Here is a 21,036-nt window from a genome sequence, read left to right as displayed (position 1 = left end):
TGTGGGTGAAGATTTTTTTAAAGGAGAAGGATTCTTTTTTTTAATAAATTTATTTACTTATTTATTTTATTTTTGGCTGCATTGGGTCTTTGTTGCTTCGCGCGGGTTTTTCTCTAGTTGTGGCGAGTGGGGATACTCTTTGTTGTGCTGTGCAGACTTCTTACCTCAGTGGCTTCTCTAGTTGCAGAGCACGGGCTCTAGATGCGCGGGCTTCTGTAGTTGTGGCACGCAGGCTCAGTAGCTGTGGCTCATGGGCTCTAGAGTGCAGGCTCAATAGTTGTGGCGCATGGGCTTAGCTTCTCTGCGGCATGTGGAATCTTCCCGGACCAGGGCTTGAACCCATCTCCCCTGCATTAGCAGGCGATTCCTAACCACTGTGCCACCAGGGAAGTCCAGGAGAAGGATTTCTTAAACAAGACACTAAGCACAAATTGTAAAGAAAATGATTGATAAATTCAATACATTCAAGTTAAGAGCTTCCTTTAACTGAAAGATCGTAAAGAAAATGAATGGACAAGGTACAAACTGTGAGAAGATATCTTAATAAAAAATGTAAAGAACTTCTTAAAATTTTTAAAAGGAAAGTTAAAAACTCCTAAACATTAATAAGAAAAAGACAAACAACCTACCAGAAAAATGGAAAAATAGAAAAAGTAGGGAAAACCAGGAAAATACACTTTTAAACCATGATGAGGTTCTATTTAACATTCACTGAATTGTCAAAACTTGAAAAGTGCTGGCCAAGATATGCGTCAATGGGAAACCTTTATACACTGCAGGTGGGAGATTAAATTGGTCCAACTGCTTTGTACAATGATTTGGCATTTTCTAGTAAAATCAAAGGTGTGCATACTGAATACCCAGCAATTTCATTCAATATGTATGCTAGAGAAACTTCTGTATTTGTGTACCGGGAGACATGTTCATGAATATTCATAGTAGCACTATTTTAAAATAAGCTTTATTGAGATATAATTTATATATAATAAAATGCTGCCATTTTTAAGTATAAAGTTTGAGGTTTGACAAATGTTTACAGCAATGTAACTATCAACACAATCAAGATATACAACTTTCCAATACCTCCAAAATGTCCCTCTTTCTCCTTTGCAGAAGAACCCTTTTCCCACTATCAATATAGTTTTCCATTTTCTAGAACTTCATATGAATGGAATCACATTAGCATATAGTCACTTGTGTTTGGCTTCTTTCCTTTGGGATAATGCATTTGAGATTCAGCCGTGTTGTTGTTTGTATCAGCATTTTCTTCCTTTTTGTTGCTGAGTAGTATTTCATTCTATGGATATGTCAGGAATTGTTTATATATTCACTAGTTGTTGGACTTTTGGATTGTTTCCAGTTCTTAGCTATTATAAATTTTAAAGGTGCCATGAAAATTCATGTACAGGTATTTGTGTGGACATATGTTTTTATTTCTCTTTTGTAAACTCCTAGGAGTAGAATTGTTGGGTCATGTGCTAAGTATATGTTTAACTTAAAGAAAATAAAAATGTTTTCCAAAGTGGTTGTACTATTTTACATTCCTACCAACAATGTATGAGAGTTATGGTACCCAGCAATATTATCCAGAACAGCAAAAATAGAAACAACCCAAATGCTCACTGTCAGAAGAATAGATACATAAATTGTAGTATATTCATTCAAAACGTACCGCAAATAATTAACTACAGCCATGTGTAGCAACACGACTAAAACATAATCTGCAAAAAAATCAAGTCATAGATGAATACCTACAATATAGTCCATATATATGTATACAGTATGCTAATGCAATAAAATTCAATGTGGTGCTTAACCTCTGTGAAAGAAGGAGTATGTAGGGGCAGGGAGGGATAGGGTGCTTCAGAGATGTTGCTAATATTCTATTTCTTAACCTGTGTGATAGATACATGGGTGTTCGTTTATTTTTATTATTCTTTAACTGGAATAATACATTTTATATAGGCTTGTATATGATATATGTTTACAATAAAAGTTAAAAAAGAAAATAAAGACAGTTTAACCTTACTCTTTGCTTTTCTTTAAAAACAAAAAATCATTGACTTGGGCATTTGTCCTACACTGTAAATTACTTTCCTAATTCTAGTTAGTATTCTATATCCTTATCTTGAAAGATTGCAGTCTTAGTACTGGAGTAATTCTGGAATGCATTTCTATCTCTGGGAGTGAGAATTTTGATGTCTGACTCTCAGCAATATTAATGGCAGTAGTTAAATTCATTTATCCTTGTTTATGAAGATGAGAATACAGCCCACCTGATAACAAAAATGATTGAGTAGAATTCATTTATTTCTTAAAATTATACTGGGGAAGGATATGTCCTGTATTTCTTTCTTTCCTAATTGAATTATTTAAAACTAAGATTTAAAAACCAACATAAAATGACCTCATAGCCAAATGCAACGGATATGTCTCAACAATTCTAGAAAGCCAAGTTTGTCACTTATTGGATAAGAAGACTGCAATATTGACAGTAAACATTTCTCTATGACAGTAAAAATTTCTCTATCTCCCTTCTAGGTCATAACATAAGAATATAAATTCAAGAAGTTGAAAATTTCATAAGATGAAAAATGCCAGTGAGGAAAATGGAAAGATGGCAAGAAATAATTTTTTCATGTGTTTAGTAATACAAAAAATCTACAGATTATAGATTTCTATCAAATGATACATTCCTATCTTCTTTTTGAGACATTATTATTGAAGACAATTTAAAAAAAAATAGTTTTAATTTGATTACAACTTTGTTTACAAATATATTGAGACATTACAAAATTGTGTATTTGATTAAAATACAATCTCTACCTCCCAAAACTTTTATAGCAACTCAAGTATGAAATGTGTTTATAGCTGGAAATTACATGTGAATTATTACAGAAGCAATTTCAAATGTAGAGGGCTGGTAAATGAACCTTTAATTTGTTAAGTAATAAAAATATCATCGGTAACGAAACAATTATGAAATTACTATCAAAGTACAAATTCAACAAGTAAAAAATGTGCTTTAATATAAATCAATAGCTTGATTTTCTTTTACGTTTGAATCAAGATGTATGACTAGGAGTAATCATTCTTAAAAATGAAGAAATTCTTTCATTGTGCTCCACATTATTTAGAAAATTTTAAAAATATATTTTGCCCCATGTGATTATGAGAAATGGTAAAGAAAGCCACATAAATGTGGAACTGAGCGTGTCAGCTATTTTCTCATGCTAGTAAATGACTGTCAAATTGAGAATATCTGAAAGAGAGGTTACCTATTCCTTAGTTTATCATTACTGCTACATAGGGATTCCCAATTTTCATATAGTGAGCTTTAATTACTCATGTGGATTAAATCTTACATAATCTCATCTTAAATAAAGGATGAATTTAAAATTTTTACTTTGGAATATGGGTTTGCATTTTAATAATATACATTTGAACAATTTTCAAAAATATTTTCATATATATCACTTGATGCTACTATAACCCCACAAGGTTAGCAGGATCTTGTTATTATCTCTATTTTGCTAATGAGAAAATGAGACTTGTGGAGACAAAGTAAATTATTCAGGTATCTTGTCTAATAACAGCTTTAGCACTAAAGTCTTTGTCTTTTGCTTTGAACTCAGTCTTCCTTCTATTATGCCATTATTTCCAAATCTGATACTTGTCTTCACACCAAAATAAAAATTATGATGTTATCCTATTAAATTTCAAGTAGGTTGAATAATGGTCATCCAAATATATCAGGTGTTAATCCCTGGGAACCTATAAATGTTACCTTATAGGGAAAAAGGGTCTCTATACATGTGATTAAGTTAAGAATCTTGAGATGGGGAGATTATCCTGAGCCTTATCCCAGTGGAACCTAAATCTAATCACAAGTGTCCATATAAGAGAGAGGCAGAGGGAGATTTGACACAGACAGAAGAGTAGAAGATGGAGATACAGAGGAGAAAGTAATGTGACCATGGAAGCAGAGATTGGAGTGATGTGGTCACAAGCCAAGGAATGCCAACAGTCCCCAAAATCCCTCTTCAGAGCGATTGTGGTCTTGGGAATGCTTCGATTTCAGACCAGTAACACTGGCATTGAACTTCTGGCCTTCAGGACTGTAAAAGAATAAATTTCTCTTGTTTTAAGCCACCAAGATTGTAGCAGTTTGTTACAGCAGCCCTCAGAAACTAATACAGAGATACTGTTCAAGTTGTCCATTCCCTGTTCAACTCCATGCAATTCACTTGAACCTCTATTTGGGAACAGATGGATTCAGAGGAAACTAAGGTTTGTCCATTAAAATTTTCCTAGAAAAGAGAACGGTTACAATGCTAGGGTTTCAAAGAACTTCTCAGCAGGACTTCTCTTCTCTGAAAATTAATAGGGAATGTTGACAAATTTTTAAAAAAATATTTAAATGGACTAGATATTGTTAATTCATGTGAAAACAAAGTCTTGTCAGTGATAAACTGAAATGTACTGAATCTGCCTAAGAAAAACTGGGAGCTTATTGTGTATTCATTTGAATGCCCAAAACTCAAAATTTTACAGTAAAGAAAGTTGTTTTTTGTTTTGTTTTGTTTTTTCCTTTATAGGAAACACGTTGGAGCTATCATGCCTGGAAGTATGTTTACAACCTAATTTCACCTATTCATTCTCCTCTTTAAATTTTTCTTTCGTGACTTTTCTGCAACCAATAAAAGAAACTCAGACTATTATGGGAATCTTTCTAAATCACTCCAGTTTTCAAAACTTCACCAGGATTTGCCAAGACATCACAAGTGAATTTAAAATGTGCTCCTCATGTTTGGCTTGTGAGTCCAAAGGAAACATGGATTTTATTTCTCAGGAACAAACATCAAAAGGTAAATGCAAAAGAAAAGTGAGAATTAAAATTATCAAGGATAAATAACCTCATTCTGTTAAAAAAGTATTAATAATACATCCCAATGTTAAGTCTAGTAGCCCTGGAACACTCAGCCGTGTGGTGCTTAATGAGTGACTTACAGGCTTTGAGATAGGATAATAACTTGTTCTTGGTTTACTTTATCAAAATATCTATGCTTAAAATACATCAAAATGCCACTAATCCATGTACATTTAATGGTTAAAGTATTATTTAGCAAGCTCTCTTCAAAAGTACTGAAAAAATTCTAAGTAAACTTGCAGGTTCTCATATAAAATCACACTTTGATTCCCCAAGGAGTCATTGAATCCTTGATACATCCTTATAAATAAAAAAAATTTGGATATAGACATGCACACATAGGGAGAATGCCATGTGAAGATGAAAGCAGAGATCAGGGTGATGCTTCTATTAGACAAGGAACACTAAAGACTGCCAGCAAACCACCAGAAGCTAGAAGGGAAGCATGGGAGACATTGTTCCTCACAGCCCTCAGAAGGAAGGAACCTTGTCAACACCTTAATCTTGAAAGTGTAGCCTCCAGCACTGTGAGACCATAAATTTCTGTTGTTTAAGCCACCCATTTTGTGGTACTTTGTTATGACAACCCTAGCAAACTAGTATAATGTGGGATGGGAAATACTGTTGTGGCCATTTTGGAAAATAAAATCTGCCCCACAAGTCATCAGGAAAATGTTTGCTTTTTCTTTGAGATGCTCCAATTTTATTTCAAACTCACCTAGTTTTCACTCTCTTAAAAAATGTAAGCACTGTAATTGTTATTTTTAGTGCTGGTAACTTCTTGTTTCTACTCTTTTTTGTTGTATAGGAAGGAGGGGATTTAGTTTTGAGTTGTATGTGTTTTCTTACTATGTACTACTATTTTTTGTGAATAACATTTTCTTAATCTCTTTCTAGTTCTTATCATGAGAGGATCAACGGAAGTGAAGGCAAATGATTTTCATTCACCTTGTCAACATTTTAACTTCACTGTAACTCCTGTGGTTGACCACTTGGAGCAATGTAACATTACCTGTAATCTAAAAACACACACTAGAAGGTCAGCAATTGAAGAGGAAGATCCAAACAAGGAAACAGATATAAACCATACTTGTAGAATTATGGAACACCCGACTAATTGTATAAATATTTCTTTGCACCTAGAAATGGATGTAAAATGTAAGTTTTTAAGGAAATTGGAGGGAAAAGGAGAATGGAATATAGACACAAAGTTAAGTAAGGACTATCACATTAACTGCATTGAAAGTTGAATAGTTGAAGAATTTTATTGATGAAATAGCAACACTGGAAAGAATGTTAGCCCTTTATCTGTTTATTTTTCTTTCAAAATGTGCTTTTTGTGGAACCCAGCTGTACTCAGAGGTGAAGGAGATGTCTATGGGTTGTGATCTGAGGGGCATTAGAAAGACCCTCTGCCCCAGAATAACTTCTGGGAATGCCTATTAGCTGTGCTTGAGGTAACACTATCACATTTGTGTATTAAAGGATGATATTTCTTTTTAAATGTAAATATACATATACATTGTGATGCGCTATTAAATTTTGAATTGATTTAACATGTCCTCTCTTAGAGCTGAGAAACAGACCTGAATTAAAGGGATTTTTGATATATTGCTGTGAAGTTAGGTGGGGTACAGATTAAGCATTTTGAGGCACTGGATGACTCTGAGGGAAAGGTAGGAGTCTGAAATATAAAACTTACATATATCTTAATTCTGCTTAAGGTTGATTAACACTCTAGTCACCCTATTCTAAATTAACACAGTTGATCCTCACTACTAAGCAGGGTACCCTCACTTGACCCATATACTCTACTCTTGAAGAGCATTTTATGATACAACCATTTAATGAGTGCCTGCTGTATGCCAATCAGTGTGCCAGGCACTGGAGACACAGAGATAGATGTATGTAAAACAATGGAGTCAGTGCAATCAGTGGGACAGGTGCTAGGGCAGAGTAACTTGCTGTGTTTTCTGAGGTTCCAGACATAGGGAAGCCTTTCAGATTGCCTTAGAACGAGTTTCTAAAGCTTTAATTCTATTAGAGGTAATTATTTTAAAATGTTATATTTATTTTAAAGCAAATGCAAATATATAATATGCATGTATTTTTAAAGTGAAATATAAGACTTCAAATAAATTTCTCCCGTGAGTTAGTTTGCCCAAGGCCCTACAGTCTCTGCAGTTAGGGGGGTATTTCAAGGTGTGTGTATATGTAGGGGGTATGGGAGAGGATCTGAGAAGCTGAACAGAGGGGTTAATTCCCTCTGGCTCAGGAATGAGGTTGGAGGTTTTGAAAAGACCACATAGAGAAGGAGACGATGATGAAATCTGAAAGATAAAGAGGTTTGGATTATAGATATTTAAAACTTATATTTGTTTCAATGTCCATTTATGTATCTATCTAACTGCTTTTTATGTTTTCTAAAACATGAAGGAAAAATAAGCATTACCATGTTCCTTATTTTGAGAATTAATTTTTGTGTTAATGGAAAAAATCATAAATGCCAAAGTGAAGTAGTAATTGACAGCTTTTATGGGTCCATAAATCAGAAAGATAACAGAGGTGTACAAATATGTAGTCTTTTTTAACCTAATTTTTATTGGAGTATGGTTGCTTTATAATGTTGTGCTAGTTTCTGCTGTACAGCAAAGTGAATCAGCTATACATGTACACATATCCCCTCTTTTTTGGATTTCCTTCCCATTTACGTTACCACAGAGTACTGAGTAGAGTTCCCTGTGCTATACAGTAGGTTCTAATTAGTTATCTATTTTATACATAGTAGTGCAAATATATAGTCTTGTATTTGGGGAAAAGTATACCTATTTTGCCATGTGTAGAAGATTAAAAATTTATTCATATTTTACTCTGCTGTCCAAAGACTAATTTGATCTCCCTTAAAAGTCCTATCTACTGGAGAGCGGCGGAGGGGGACTAAATTTAGTCCAGTCTGGTAAATTTACTCAGGAAAAATAATTTAATCTACCTCTTTAGATTTTTTTTTAGACTCCTGTCCATTTCCCCTTGTTCCTCTCCAAGACGGCTACAGGGACGGGGAGTAGGGGGACAGCATAGGATGTAGGGAGATACGCTCATCTGTGTTCTCACTGGTGCTTTGGTGGGTGTTCTGGCTGGCTTGGCCCGAGCTGTGTACATTCTGCTATTGTAATATAAAGTTGGTGAATGCATGGTCCTTTTTTCATAGCTTGATCAGTGCCCCATGATACCTTGGTATTGGGTCCACCTTGACTCTTGCTGGCACTGCACATTCTCTATGCCAGTTAACTGCATGCTTTTATTTTGCTGAGTGAGGTAGGCAAGTCTAAATAGTATGGAATGATGTTAGGAAGGCCGAGTGCTGCCATTCCAGTCAACCTCTACCTTCTCCATTCAGTGTCTTCTCTAAATAAATGTTCACTGCCTATTTAATGTACATCTGCTTATGGAGTGGGGGACCTGTAGAAGGGGTACCCAGATCATGAGCCCCCAAACAGCAGTCATCTAAGGGTATTCAGAAGTTATATATCCTGCTAAGTTGAATAAGTACTAGCTGTGTTTTGCATACAAGGAAGAGAGTACATAGGGTGGCTTAGAAAGTCAGTAGACAATTGTGTTTTGGACATAATGAAGTCAACCTCCTTTAAGTCACTGATTCCTGGGTCTGCTGGCCAGTGTGTGTTTATGGGACGAAAGAATATCGTGCTAAGCTATTGCTGATGGTGACTCTACTTCCATATTGCCTCACTGTCATTTGAATGAGCGATTTTTTACCTGTATCCTTATTAAATTCAGGCGAGAGTAACTGTATGTTTAACTAATGCATGCACTTGATCTGATCATTGCCATGCAAGCCCCTGTGGAAAGAACGTATGATTAATCATCTACCCTGGTCTCTTGTATGCCTCAATCCAACCTCTTTCTTTGCCTTTCCCTTTCTTCCCCATCCTCATCTTACACACTGTATCTTTGTTGATTTGAGGATACAGTTTTTGGCTGCTTGGTCCAGGGCCAAATTGTTAATCACAAATGGCTCTGATTCTGGCACTCTGCTTGTTGTGGTCTTAACCTAGTGATAGCAATGATAGCAAAACTAACATCAATATACCTTGGAAGTGAAATTAATCCTAGAATTATGAAACTAAATGGATCCCTGGAAACCACTTGGTCATGTTTCTTCATTTAACACGTTAGGAAAGAACTCAGGAAAGCAAGTGACCTTGTAACAGTGATGGTTATATATTCAACTTTTCAGTTATGGGCAGAATATATAGTAGAAGCCAGCTACATCACCATATTGCCTCTTATCTGCTGCATCATTTTACCGTATTTTTATAGTACATTTTTTTTTGCAGATTTTATTTGTTCCATGAAGATCACTTGGTATGTTCTGGTTCTATTAGTTTTTATATTTTTGCTCATCTTCATTATCCACAAAATACTTGAAGCCCACAGGAGAGTGCAGAAGTGGCAGGGTAAGTATTGAAAAATAAATCCATCTTTTGGGAGAATTCATCTAGTATCAAGGTACTCCTAATCTTATCTGTAGGTTCAATTTCTTTTTCTAGTTCAATTTACCACTAACTGAGCACCTACTGTGTGTAAGTGGTGATTCTAGGTAACCCAAGGAACATAAGCATAAGTAAGACATAGTGCCAGCACTCAGGGATTTTCATGTATCTTTCTCCAGCCCAGACAAGTGAATAGAAGGGGAAGAAAGGCTGCGGGAACTGGAAGGAGTTGGTGGACTGGAGGTTGAGCAGAGCTTGGTGGAAGTGAAGGCAGAAGAGGGGTAGAGGAATAGGGAGTGGTGATAAAGAATTTCGGAGTTGGAGTTCTTGAGCTCTAGGCTCTAGGTGATGAGCAGGAGTCAATCTTTAATAAGTGTGGGGGGACAGTAGATTTTTGACTGTGAAGCACTAAAATGTGTAGTTGGAAATCAGGAAGTAGGGATGATATTAAAAAAGAATTAACCAGCATAACACGGGCATCCACCTATCAGAATGGACATTGACTGTCAACTACTATCGTGGTCTTATGGTGTGTACCCATGTATATACTGGCCCTACTGGTGTGTGAGCATGTATACATGACCCTTCTGGTGTGCACCCATGCACATACTGGCTGAATATCAGACCTGATGGACAGTTTATAATATGAGTAGTTGGTCTCTTAAAGACAGGATAAAATGTGTCATTATAAGACTAGGCTTTGGGGCTTCCCTGGTGGTGCAGTGGCTGAGAGTCCGCCTGCCGATGCAGGGGACACAGGTTCGTGCCCCGGTCCGGGAAGATCCCACATGCCGTGGAGCCGCTGGGCCTGTGAGCCATGGTCGCTGAGCCTGTGCGTCTGGAGCCTGTGCTCCACAACGGGAGAGGCCACAACAGTGAGAGGCTCGCATACCGCAAAAGCAAACAAACAAAAAACCCCAAAAAACTAGGCTTTGGAGTCAGGTGGACTTAGGTTAGAATCCTAGTGCTACCACTTACTAGTTATGTGACTTTGTGCAAGTTACTTGCCATATTTGAGTGTCCCTTTCCTCCTCTGTAAAACAAGAATAATCACCATTCCCACAGGGCTGAGGTAAGGATTGAACTAAAGAGATGACATAAGAAGTGTAACAAAGTGCCCTGTGCCTAGTAGTTCTCAATAAAGGACAGTAGCATTGTGCTGGTGTAGTATTTCCCAAGGCTCTTGTGTTCTTTACCAGGCAAGGCTGTGTTAGTCCTTTCAGTAGGCAGAAAGAGTGGTTGCCTGTAGGGCTGAGTGAAAGTTTCATTAATTTTTTTGGCTAAGTGTTTGTTGGAGATATTTCTGAGAGCAGTTTCATATCAAGTCTTGTCATTGGTACCTTAGTATATACGGTCCTAAATGCATTGGTTAATAACATCATCAGTATTGTATATTTGTAGAATAAACATTTTCAGAACATTTTCATGAGATTTTTACTAGATTCTCAAGTTTATAAACAGGGTTTATAAACAAAGTTTATTTATTTATAAACAAAGTTTATAAACAGGGTATGTGCTATTCCTTTCATTTTTTATATATGAAAAAAACCCTGAGCCTCAGAGAGATTAAGTGTTTTGTCCAAAGTAATACAGCTAATAAAATGACAGAATTAAGACCCAGGGTCTTTCTAGTTTTGAAAATTATATTATTTTAAATAAATGTGTGTCATTTGCAATTAGTGCATAGTTTTGAGTTTCTTGATCTGTTTTTCTATAAATGATTACATATTAGGAAAGAGAGAACAGAAGCCAGATAGAAAAAAATGCCTAGAAAGAGACCAATAGGGGGGCGTGACATTAAGTTTTTATGAACATCTACCTAAATGACAGGCTTACTGGCTTTCAAAAGCTGCCTTGCAAATTGAAGCATATGAAGTAGTGAAAAATACCACACCATTTATGACATTAAATATTATTAAATATTAAATATACATCAAATATTCTGTATATATCTATTGTATGTAATAATGTAAATAATATTCTGCATTTAAGAAGAGATGCATAATGGCATTTATGGCAGTGGAGAAGCCACTGGTTTTAGAAAGTACCTATTTGTTAATGGAAAATAACTTAATAAGAAAAGGCTGTTAATGTCTTGTTACTCCAGGCTCTGCTGTGAATGGCCCATTTTCTTTGGTAATCCTTGGAACCAACATGGGGAATATATATTAAGAATGTGCTTGCTTAGCATCTAAATATTTAATTTCTTTTCTTGGAATAGGTCATAAATACAAACCTACATCTGTCCTCTTAAGAGGAAGTGATTCTGAGAAACTGCGAACATTGAACGTGCAGGTCATTTCAGGTGAGTTCTGTGACATGCAGAGTACCACTTATGAAATTCCAACACTTCACCACTCACTATTGAGTAAACATAAGATCGAGTGATCTGAGCTCATTTAAATTAGTCTTGTAGCTGGAAGAAAGGAGCTGTGAGCAAATGAAATCTAGTTTAATATGTCTTATTATCAGGCAACAGTTATGATCAAAACTACCTCCTTAAATAATGGAAAGTTGGTTTAATTGGCAAGAAGAAATTCATGTGAGTAGGCAGAGGAGAGAAAGCAATAAGGAATAAGCCGCAGGTTTATTTTTAAATGAGACAAGATACCATTATTCCTCGGAATTGCAAGAAGTAACTGCAGAGTGGGCGTGGCTTTTGCTGGAGCCTTCGCTTAGCAGAGGGTGTCATTGTACAAAGAGAACGTCTAATAGCCCCAATTAAAAAGTCCCCTGTCCTCTCCTGAGAACTAGAAATGGAATAAGGGAATCCTAATTAGAGCAGCTAAGGGGGCTGTGAGCACAGATGCTGTGGTTTGATCTCGTTCTTCTAATTGTGAAACCTTCTGAATTCAAGTTGTCAAACCGCATTAAAAAGAAAGAGAGAGAGAATGCAATGTGGGCAAAGGCCTCTTTTTCATCAGGGAGAAATAATGTCCTTGACTCTTTGAAAACCCCAGAATTATGACTAATGTTACCACAGCTCCTCGCACACAGCCAGGGAGCGGGCGCCTTCGTACTCTGTGACAAGTTAGATAAGGAGCTTCAAGTCTGGTATGTAAACGGTTTTCAAAAATGTAAGGAAACCGAACAAACCCCGAGCGCCCACCATAGCTGCATCTGTAACCACGTGGAGATTTGCACAGCATTTCACTGGGAACTGTGCTGAGACTTTCCTTAGTTATTTAAACTAGGAGGTACTCACACCCCTAGCGTGAGGAAAAATTGGGTTGGGTGCACCTAAAGAGCTCAATTAAAAAAAAATTAGACTTTCTAGTCTCATAATTAGCAGTAAAATTATTAACCTATGGCTAGTAATAAGCATTAGCTAAGTAGTCATTTGACACCAGCTAAATGTGAAGAAAGTTGATGAAAATTTTGTGGGGTCAGTGACAATCTTGTTTGATGAATGACATAAATATCATAGGGCGGTTTCAAATGGCAAAACTAACTTTTATGGGGAGAAAATTGCATTTACTCCGTTCTCTCCTCTTATCAGTACTCTGACGTTCATGTACCAGGCGTGTTTTAACCTGGTGCTGCTGGGCTTTTGGTTGCCTTAGGAATTCTGGTACTTTCTCTTTTTAAGTCATAATTTTGAGCATCACGGCCTCGTCTGAGAAAAGGTCAGCAGTTCCCATCAACCAATATAATCGGGGGAAATCGCAAATTTAAAGTACTAGCTAACCACAAGACTAACCTCACAGGTTCTATTTATGAGCCTGTGATTTTCATTCACCAGAGAAATCTGTCTCGGCCATCCTTTCCTTTTAATGGCTCTCACAAAAAAATCCTCTGGCTTTATTACCAGGCATATAATATTAATGTTTAGAGCAGGCCAAGGGGTGATGGCCTTTTTTTAAAACCAAGAGGCCTTTTGAAGCTTAGCATCTTAAAGAGGGGTAGAAGCAGATGCTTTCTTGTTATATATATTCCTTTAACCTAAATGCAATTTCCCCCTCCCATTATAAGTTGCTCTTTCTGAGAGCGAAATGGGAAGGAAACAATGTCTCCCCCGAGTGCTGTTCTTAAGGCCTCTCTTTGTAATGATGGATTATAGGCAGCAGTGAGAATCTAAGGGGAAAAAATGTGCCAGCGTGGTTCTCGGGAGAAGCAGTAACACGAGCGAAAAAAAAAATGTATTTCAAAGAGAGCAGTGAATATAGTCATATTCAGCCGAGCAGCTTGCTGTCAGCTCTGGCTGTACATTCCAGAATGTCTCTCTAGTTGTTCATGTATTGCAAAGTAAGTATTGTGACACACATACGCACAGAGCTATAGATAACTCACACCCTCAAAAAGATAAGAGAGAAATAAGGAGAGATTACCAACACCCTGGCACTGCACGGGGCTTGGCACGTACTGGCGCAGGTTAAACACCGATAGAGTAAATGAGCCTCATCGCTGTAGAAAGAGATATCATACAGAATCGAATCCCAAGCTTTTATGTGTCTCTGATATTTTCTTCCTTGCTTGGGGAAGTGTGATACCTTCTGTTGATTGCCTTGGTGTTAATCTATTTTACATTTTATTCACTCAACTATTCTCTTCACACAGGTGATAACTCTGTCTTATTCATCTTTGGATCCCTGTCCCTAGCATAATATCTGGCATGTAGTTCATGCACAATAAAAGCTTAGTAAATCGCACAAACCTTAAGGGGAAATGAGTAAAAAGAGAAGATGAACGAGAAATGAATCTTGGGGGTTGGGAAATGTGAAAACAAATGGAGAAACAAAGAGTGTTCAGAGGGAACATAATTCCATTTCATTGAAGAACATAAAATTCACTTTGTAGAATTGCTAAGGATATGAAAGAATAATAAAAAAAAGTCTTGAAGAAGAGATTTTGAGAACGATGCAAAAGTAACTTTGAAATGCATCCCTAGAAACAGTGCTTAATGAGTTGACCACATTGGGAGACCAGGGCCAGGGGCAGGAGCAGTGTACTAGGACTCAAATTATTGGATGCAGACAGTAGAAACCAACTTGGCTGACTTGGCAGAAAGGAAATTTATTGGAAAACCAGTAGGTAATCCATGCAAGCAACAGGAACATTAGGCAAGCTGAGCTTATGCAGGAGTCAAGAGAGGCCAAGCAGCCAAAAATACAGCCCCATAGGAATGGTCTGGGGAGAATGCCTCTGCTGGTGTCACCACCACTGGATGCTCCCTCTGGGCTGCTAGAGCTTCCCTCTGACCACCTTGCAACTTTGCAGCACTGTCCAGGATTGCAAGCCCTAAGGAGGGGTATCTGGTTGACTGAATGCAGGCCACAGACTGGTACTCTGGGTACCAGGAGGCAGGGAGAGGAGATATATGCCCCTCTGGCTTCCTGCATACTTGAGAGTACCCCTGAGATGTCCACATGCTGGTCAGCCAACAAATAAATATCTACAAGCACGACACTAGGTTCTTAGGATTCGAGCCTCCACTGCATGGGTCAGCCAAGGGAGTCCTGTTGTCTCTCTACTTTGTCCATCAAAAATGGTGAGATCTTTAAAACTTGAAGTTCTTCACCTTCGAATATTCAACCAAAATCTGTTGAACACTGACTATGGGCCAGAAATTGTGCTAAGCATTGCCGATGCAGTGGCTGTACCACAGAGCAGTCCCCGCCTCCATGGAGCTGACACCACCCTTCAGGAGATTCAATTCCTAGTTCCTTAGGAGAAGGGAAGCTAATTAAGCTATACAAACTCATTCAGCACCTTCCACGTGCACAGTACTTCCACACACATCATTTGATTTCATTTCATAAGAGCCTCACTTTTTTTCCTGGTAAGAAAACTGAAGCTAAGGGAGTTTAAAGTAACTGACCCACTGCCAGATCCCAGCAGGGTTAGGGTTCAAACTCAGTTCTGTCCAATGGCTGCACTTTCCAGCGCATCACTTAATGCCAAGATGAACTGGGGAGTTTACTCCTGCTGGTTCAAGCCACAGATCAAAACTTTTCTCACTACTTTACATTTAGTGCTGGGAACTGAGATGAGACATTTTCTCTGTAAGGTATCAGAAGCTTGGGTGAGACAATGTGAGTCATCCTCAAAGTAATATTTCAGCATTGGCACTTAATGTGGGTGGGCTCTTAGGGACCACAAAGCAAAGAAAACGGAAATTCATTGTGAAAGAGAATTGCTAAATGCCAAAGGGAAGTGGATGACCCAGTAATATATATTACCCCAAAATAAAACTAGTGGAAATGTAAAATTATAATTTGCAACATGTTTAAGACCAACATAATAAAGACTAAGCAGGTTTCAATTTTCTGCCAAAGAGAAGATAAATTACTGGTGCCAGATGTCTAGCAACCAAGCAAGATAACATGAAAATTTAATTTTTACTTGCTTAACTATAATATTTAAGACTCAAAATACAGATTGGGGTCCATAAAACAGTAAAGGTTATAGCCATCTGCTTGGTTACAGAATAGATCAAGATTCAGAGGGTGACTCTACCTGCAGGAGGAAATTCATAAAGTGTGAAGAATCTATAGGCAAAATAGGATGATTTATTCTATTCATCCATTGAATGACTTTATGTGACAGCCATTTGTGCCAGGTCTGAAAAAACTGATGATAAAACATGCAGATAAACATCTTCTCCATCCTCGCACAGACTCCCCCTGCCTGAACCATCTGGCCTCACTCGCCACCTCCCTTGCAATCCTCCCCTTTTCCCACCCTGCCTTTATCTAGTTAAGTCCAACCCTGTCCTCTGATTTTGGCTTAACTAACACTTCCTCAGGGAAGTTGTCTCAGAGCTGGTGGACCAGGTAAATTACACCTTCATAACATCACACTTCTCTCTTTGTGGCAATTATCACTGTTGCTCTTTTACATTTCTGTTATTATTTGATTGATGTCTCTCCTATGAGCCAGTTAGCTCCTTGAGATCCGGGACACTACCTGATAATACTTATCACTGCATCCCCAGCTCATGGCACAGTGCATATGAGTTCATAATAGGTACCCAATAAATATTTGTTAAATAAATACAACTCTACACTGTCTATGTTGAAAGAATGACTGCTGCTGTCTTACAAAGACCTTTCAAATACTTTCCCCCACCCCCAGCGTATAACTTTTGATAATGCCTACCCAAAATAACAAAAGGAGAATGGTTAAACACTTCATCAGTTTTATTCCTTGGAGTATTTAGGATACCTGAAGTGTGAGTGAATTGGAAACTGAGTCAATGGCTCAGAATATTGGCAGTTGTCTGTTCAAGGAGGGTTTTTTCCCCTCTTTAATTGCTATTTCTAGATAATTCTGCAGTCATTTATTTTTCCATCCTCATTTGATTTTCACACTGGCCAGATTTGGAATAGCTGAGTAGTTTTAGGTTCACTGTTAAAAATAACAGATGGATCTTTGAACATAGTAGGGAGTTGGCCTCTTGAATAGTGGAAATCTATTTTAAGCCACCATAATTGGTTCTATTAACCCTAAAAGGCTACTAGCTATCTTGGACTTGCACAAAAGTGCCTGTGTTTTTATATGATGGAAAGGTCAGAATGATGCATAGCAATACTGAAATTCTGCATTCCTATGACAGTAAGAAGAAATAATTAAGACTGAAAAATTTTTTGAAGCCTGATTAGAGAACTGAATAAGAATCACCAAACCATCTGAAAATGTCCACATCTGTCTTGACCGAAGAAATCTGTGACGATTAACTTGAATTCCTTCCTTTTTGGAGAGGCTCTTATGAGGAAACCAAGTACTCTGTGGGTAACAGTTTAGACATTTATTGCCATTGTCTCCACAAAGAGTCATGGCTGAATCTCCACAAAGAGTCATTGTCTCCACAAAGAGTCATGGCTGAAGTATGAAGGAGAGAAGGAAGCGCCCAAGGTCATCGCTTCCGAGTTTAGCTATCCATAGTCCTTCTCTGCTGAGTTCACACACAGGTCCTACTAAATTCTGAGCAGGGCCCTCTAGTGGGCTTAAAAAGATGCCAGTAAAAATACCTTGTTTTGCACTTGGTGGTGCTTTCTCACAGGGCACTCTTATTTTCCTTATCTCCAAATTCCTGGGTGGTACCCCAGAGTTGACTTTTTGTTCTGCTTGAACCCACACCATTTTATTAAGAAACATGAGGCACAAAGAAGTTAAATAACATTCTTTCAGTCATTCAACATGTATTTATTGAGTACCTATTATGTGTCATGCTCCAAGGTGGGTTCTGGGGAGTAAAACCATGCATAAAAATACAATCTCTGGGGCTTCCCTGGTGGCGCAGTGGTTGAGACTCCGCCTGCCGATGCAGGGGACGCGGGTTCGTGCCCCGGTCCGGGAGGATCCCACATGCTGCGGAGCGGCTGGGCCCGTGAGCCATGGCCGCTGAGCCTGCACGTCCGGAGCCTGTGCTCCGCAACGCGAGAGGCCACAACAGTGAGAGGCCCGCGTACCGCAAAACAAAACAAAACAAAACAATCTCTGTACACAAGTGGGCAAATAAGGATAAATTGTGCAAATTTATGCAAAATTGGATAAATTCACTATTGGGAAAGTAGAGGTCACAGAGGGTCATAGATAGTATGGATACATAAATCTGTTTTGTTCTTTTGTTTTTTGGCTTTCCAATTTAATAACCAAGTAAAATTTAGCTGAACAAGTATTTTTGGAGATAACGAATATCAAACATTGATGGGGCAAATTCCCTTAGCAGCCAAGACAGACTGACTAGGATGGGGAAGTTTTAGATGTGTCTTCAGTGTGGGAGATGTACCTTGTCTTTGACATGAAAATCATCAGGAACAAAGTGAAGAAAATACCTCGTAAGTTTCCATTACTAAGTGGGAATCAAGAATTACTTTGGAAAGATGAATTGAGGTTAGATACCAGATGACATAGATATAAAGCATTTTGAAAAGTGATAACCTTTTTTAAAAAGGAGAGAAAGAAATATCAGAGGTCAGCTTGGACACTGTCATGGATGGAATGATAGGGGCTTTATTCAAGAACCTAAGGCATGGAGTTTTATTTTTAATCAAAGTTTCTACTGTTGGAAATCCATTTTGTTCACTAGACTCAACCAGGTCAAAACTCAGACCGGGGTTCTTTTTAATTTTTTAGGCTCTGCTAAGGTTCTTGGAAAAAGTCAAAGAAATATTTGGTTTAGAGATTTGACAAATTCATGAAAAGACTTCTGTGAGGTTTTAAAATACTTCTGACTGCTTCTGCTGACTTAACTAGTGTTGCTGAATTAATATGATTTGAAAGAAACCCTATTTCTCAGTGTAAAACTAGAAAAAAACTCCACCTGTTTTAGCTATTCTAAAGAAGGTATAAAAATGAAAGGATATCCTACCTTTTTGTCTTTTTATCAATTTTTCAGAAGTTTTCCTATTACCATGTAACTTACATGACTTTGGATACTAGGAGAAATAGAAGATAACGTACTACTAGAGAGTTACTTCGGACTAGCTGTCATTTTGACAGATAATGGCTTTCTGAATTATGGTTATACCATACTATAAAACATCAGCAAACCTAATGAATAAGCAAATGATGAGCAGTTTGGCTTTCCAACCAAAAGAGCTCTGTTAATTTTCTTTGATAATTATTTGGTTTCATGAATAGGCTCTTTTGAGATTTTAACCTTTAAAAAGAATTATCTCCAAATCTCAAATTCTGGAAGGTTATAAGATGTTTTGTCAGGGAGGAGGGGTTGTGGGAAGGGATAGTTAGGGAGTTTGGGATTGACATGTACACACTGCTATATTTAAAATAGATAACCAACAAGGACCTACTATATAGCACAGGGAACTCTGCTCAATATTTGGTAACAACCTAAATGGGAAAAGAATTTGAAAAAGAATAGATACATGTATATGTATAACAGAATCACTTTGCTGTACACCCGAAACTAATACAACATTGTTAATCAACTATACTCCAATATAAGATAAAAAGTTAAAAAAAAGATGCTTTGTCAAGGATGTCTAAACAATTATTCGCAATGGTAAATTCATTCTGAAGCTTTAATGTGCATCAGAATTAACCATCAAAGGCTCCTGGGCCTTTATGAAAGGAGATTGTAATTCAGTAGATCTGGGGCAGGGTCCTAGAACCTGCATTTTAAATTACTACCTCTGGGGATTTTCAAGCCAAGGCTCTGTTGATCACTTTATTCATTTTCTATTGTGTGTAACAAATTACCACAACCTTAGGGGCTTAAAACAACACATGTTCATTATCTCACAGTTTCTTTGGGTGAGAAATTTGGGAACAACTTTGCTGGATCTCAGGGACTCACAAGCTTGAAATCAAGATGTGAGCTGGCCTGTGTTCTCATCTGGAGGCTCTCCTTCCAAGCTGGTTCAGGTTGTTGGCAGAATTCCTTCCTTAGAGGCTGTAGACTGAAGGCCCTGGTTTCTTAACTGGCTCTCAGTCAGAGGCCACTCTCAGGTCCTAGAGGCCAGCTGCAGACCCCTGCTACATGACCCTTTCCATAGACGGTGCAGACATGGCGGCATGCTTCCTGAGCCCAGGGAGGGATGCTCTCTGACCCCAGGGAGGGCCCAGTCTCTCTATTAAAAGCTTTCACCTCTTTAAGTCAGACCCACCCAGGATAGTCTCTCTCAAAATCAACTGATTTGGGATGTTAATTACGCCTGCAACAGCTCTTCATCTTAGTGTAACCTAGTCACCAGAATGAGATGCTATTTACCGCCCTGCCCATGCTCAAGGGAAGGGAGTCACAAGGGTGGCCATGTACACCAGGGGTGGGAATCTGGGGGCTGTTTGAGATCCTGCTTGCTACAGCCACCCTTGAGAAGCACAGATTTCAGAGGACAAAAATCACAGACGCCTGGGAACTTCCAGTGTGACACAGATAAGGCTGATAGATCTAGTCTCATAGGTGCGGTTGGTCCTTACTGACAATAAAATAAAAATGGAAAGACTGGTCTTGTTTTCCCACCTTTGCTCTAATCAGTCAGGAAAGCTTTGTCATTTACTCTTTACAGCTAAAGGCTCCATAGGAAAAAATGTGGACTTTGGTGGTGATTTTAGCATTTCTATAGGAATGAAAGGGCCCTCTGTGTCTGCTGGACATGGCCTCAAAAAGGCATCTAATTCCATTAAAGAGTAGTTGCTACCTTAATTTTTAAAATGTCTAGTTAAGACGGATACTTTTCTGAGAAAACTTACAAAACCTCACATCAGAAGAACAGAAAATCTAAACAAAACTATTGTCATAGAAGAAATAGAAAATTTGTCAGTTATCTCTCAAAGAATAACAGGAAGAGCAGTACACAGCGGAATTTTAACCATTTCTAAATAACAGATATTTCCAGTGGTATTTTAACTGTTATAGACCACAGAAAAAAAGGATGTTTCCTACGTCTATTTATGAAATAAACATTTATATTCAAGCCCAAGGAAGATTGTCTAAAATGAAAGTATCAATCTTACTTATGTCTATCTATGCAAAAATCCTCAACAAATATTAGCAAAAGAATCCAGTAGCACAGTTTAAAAAAATATGTATACATACATACACACACTCCTATGATCAAGTGGGGCTTATTCCACGAATACAAGAACAGTTCAGCATTAGGAGATCTATTAATATCACTCATCATACTA

General features: G+C 37.8%; 1 protein-coding gene across 4 annotated transcripts in view; it reads left to right on the top strand.

Moving 5' to 3' along the window:
• Positions 1–21,036, top strand: part of TMEM156 (transmembrane protein 156) — a 51,979-nt gene that overhangs the window by 18,474 nt on the left and 12,469 nt on the right. For 2 of the 4 annotated variants that reach the window (XM_073805159.1, XM_073805158.1), the window contains exons 2-5: positions 4,599–4,868; positions 5,828–6,145; positions 9,286–9,405; positions 11,663–11,746. In XM_073805159.1, coding sequence (XP_073661260.1) covers positions 4,599–4,868; positions 5,828–6,145; positions 9,286–9,405; positions 11,663–11,746 — 792 coding nt within the window. The remainder of the gene's footprint in view (positions 1–4,598; positions 4,869–5,827; positions 6,146–9,285; positions 9,406–11,662; positions 11,747–21,036) is intronic. The other 2 variants (XM_019928342.3, XM_019928343.3) reach the window with 1 other exon arrangement.

Source organism: Tursiops truncatus, chromosome 5 (genome assembly GCF_011762595.2).
Source record: "Tursiops truncatus isolate mTurTru1 chromosome 5, mTurTru1.mat.Y, whole genome shotgun sequence".
In the NCBI taxonomy this organism is placed as follows: Eukaryota; Metazoa; Chordata; class Mammalia; order Artiodactyla; family Delphinidae; genus Tursiops; species Tursiops truncatus.
Note: the sequence above shows the minus strand (reverse complement) of the source record. Positions and strands in the feature narration are given on the sequence as shown.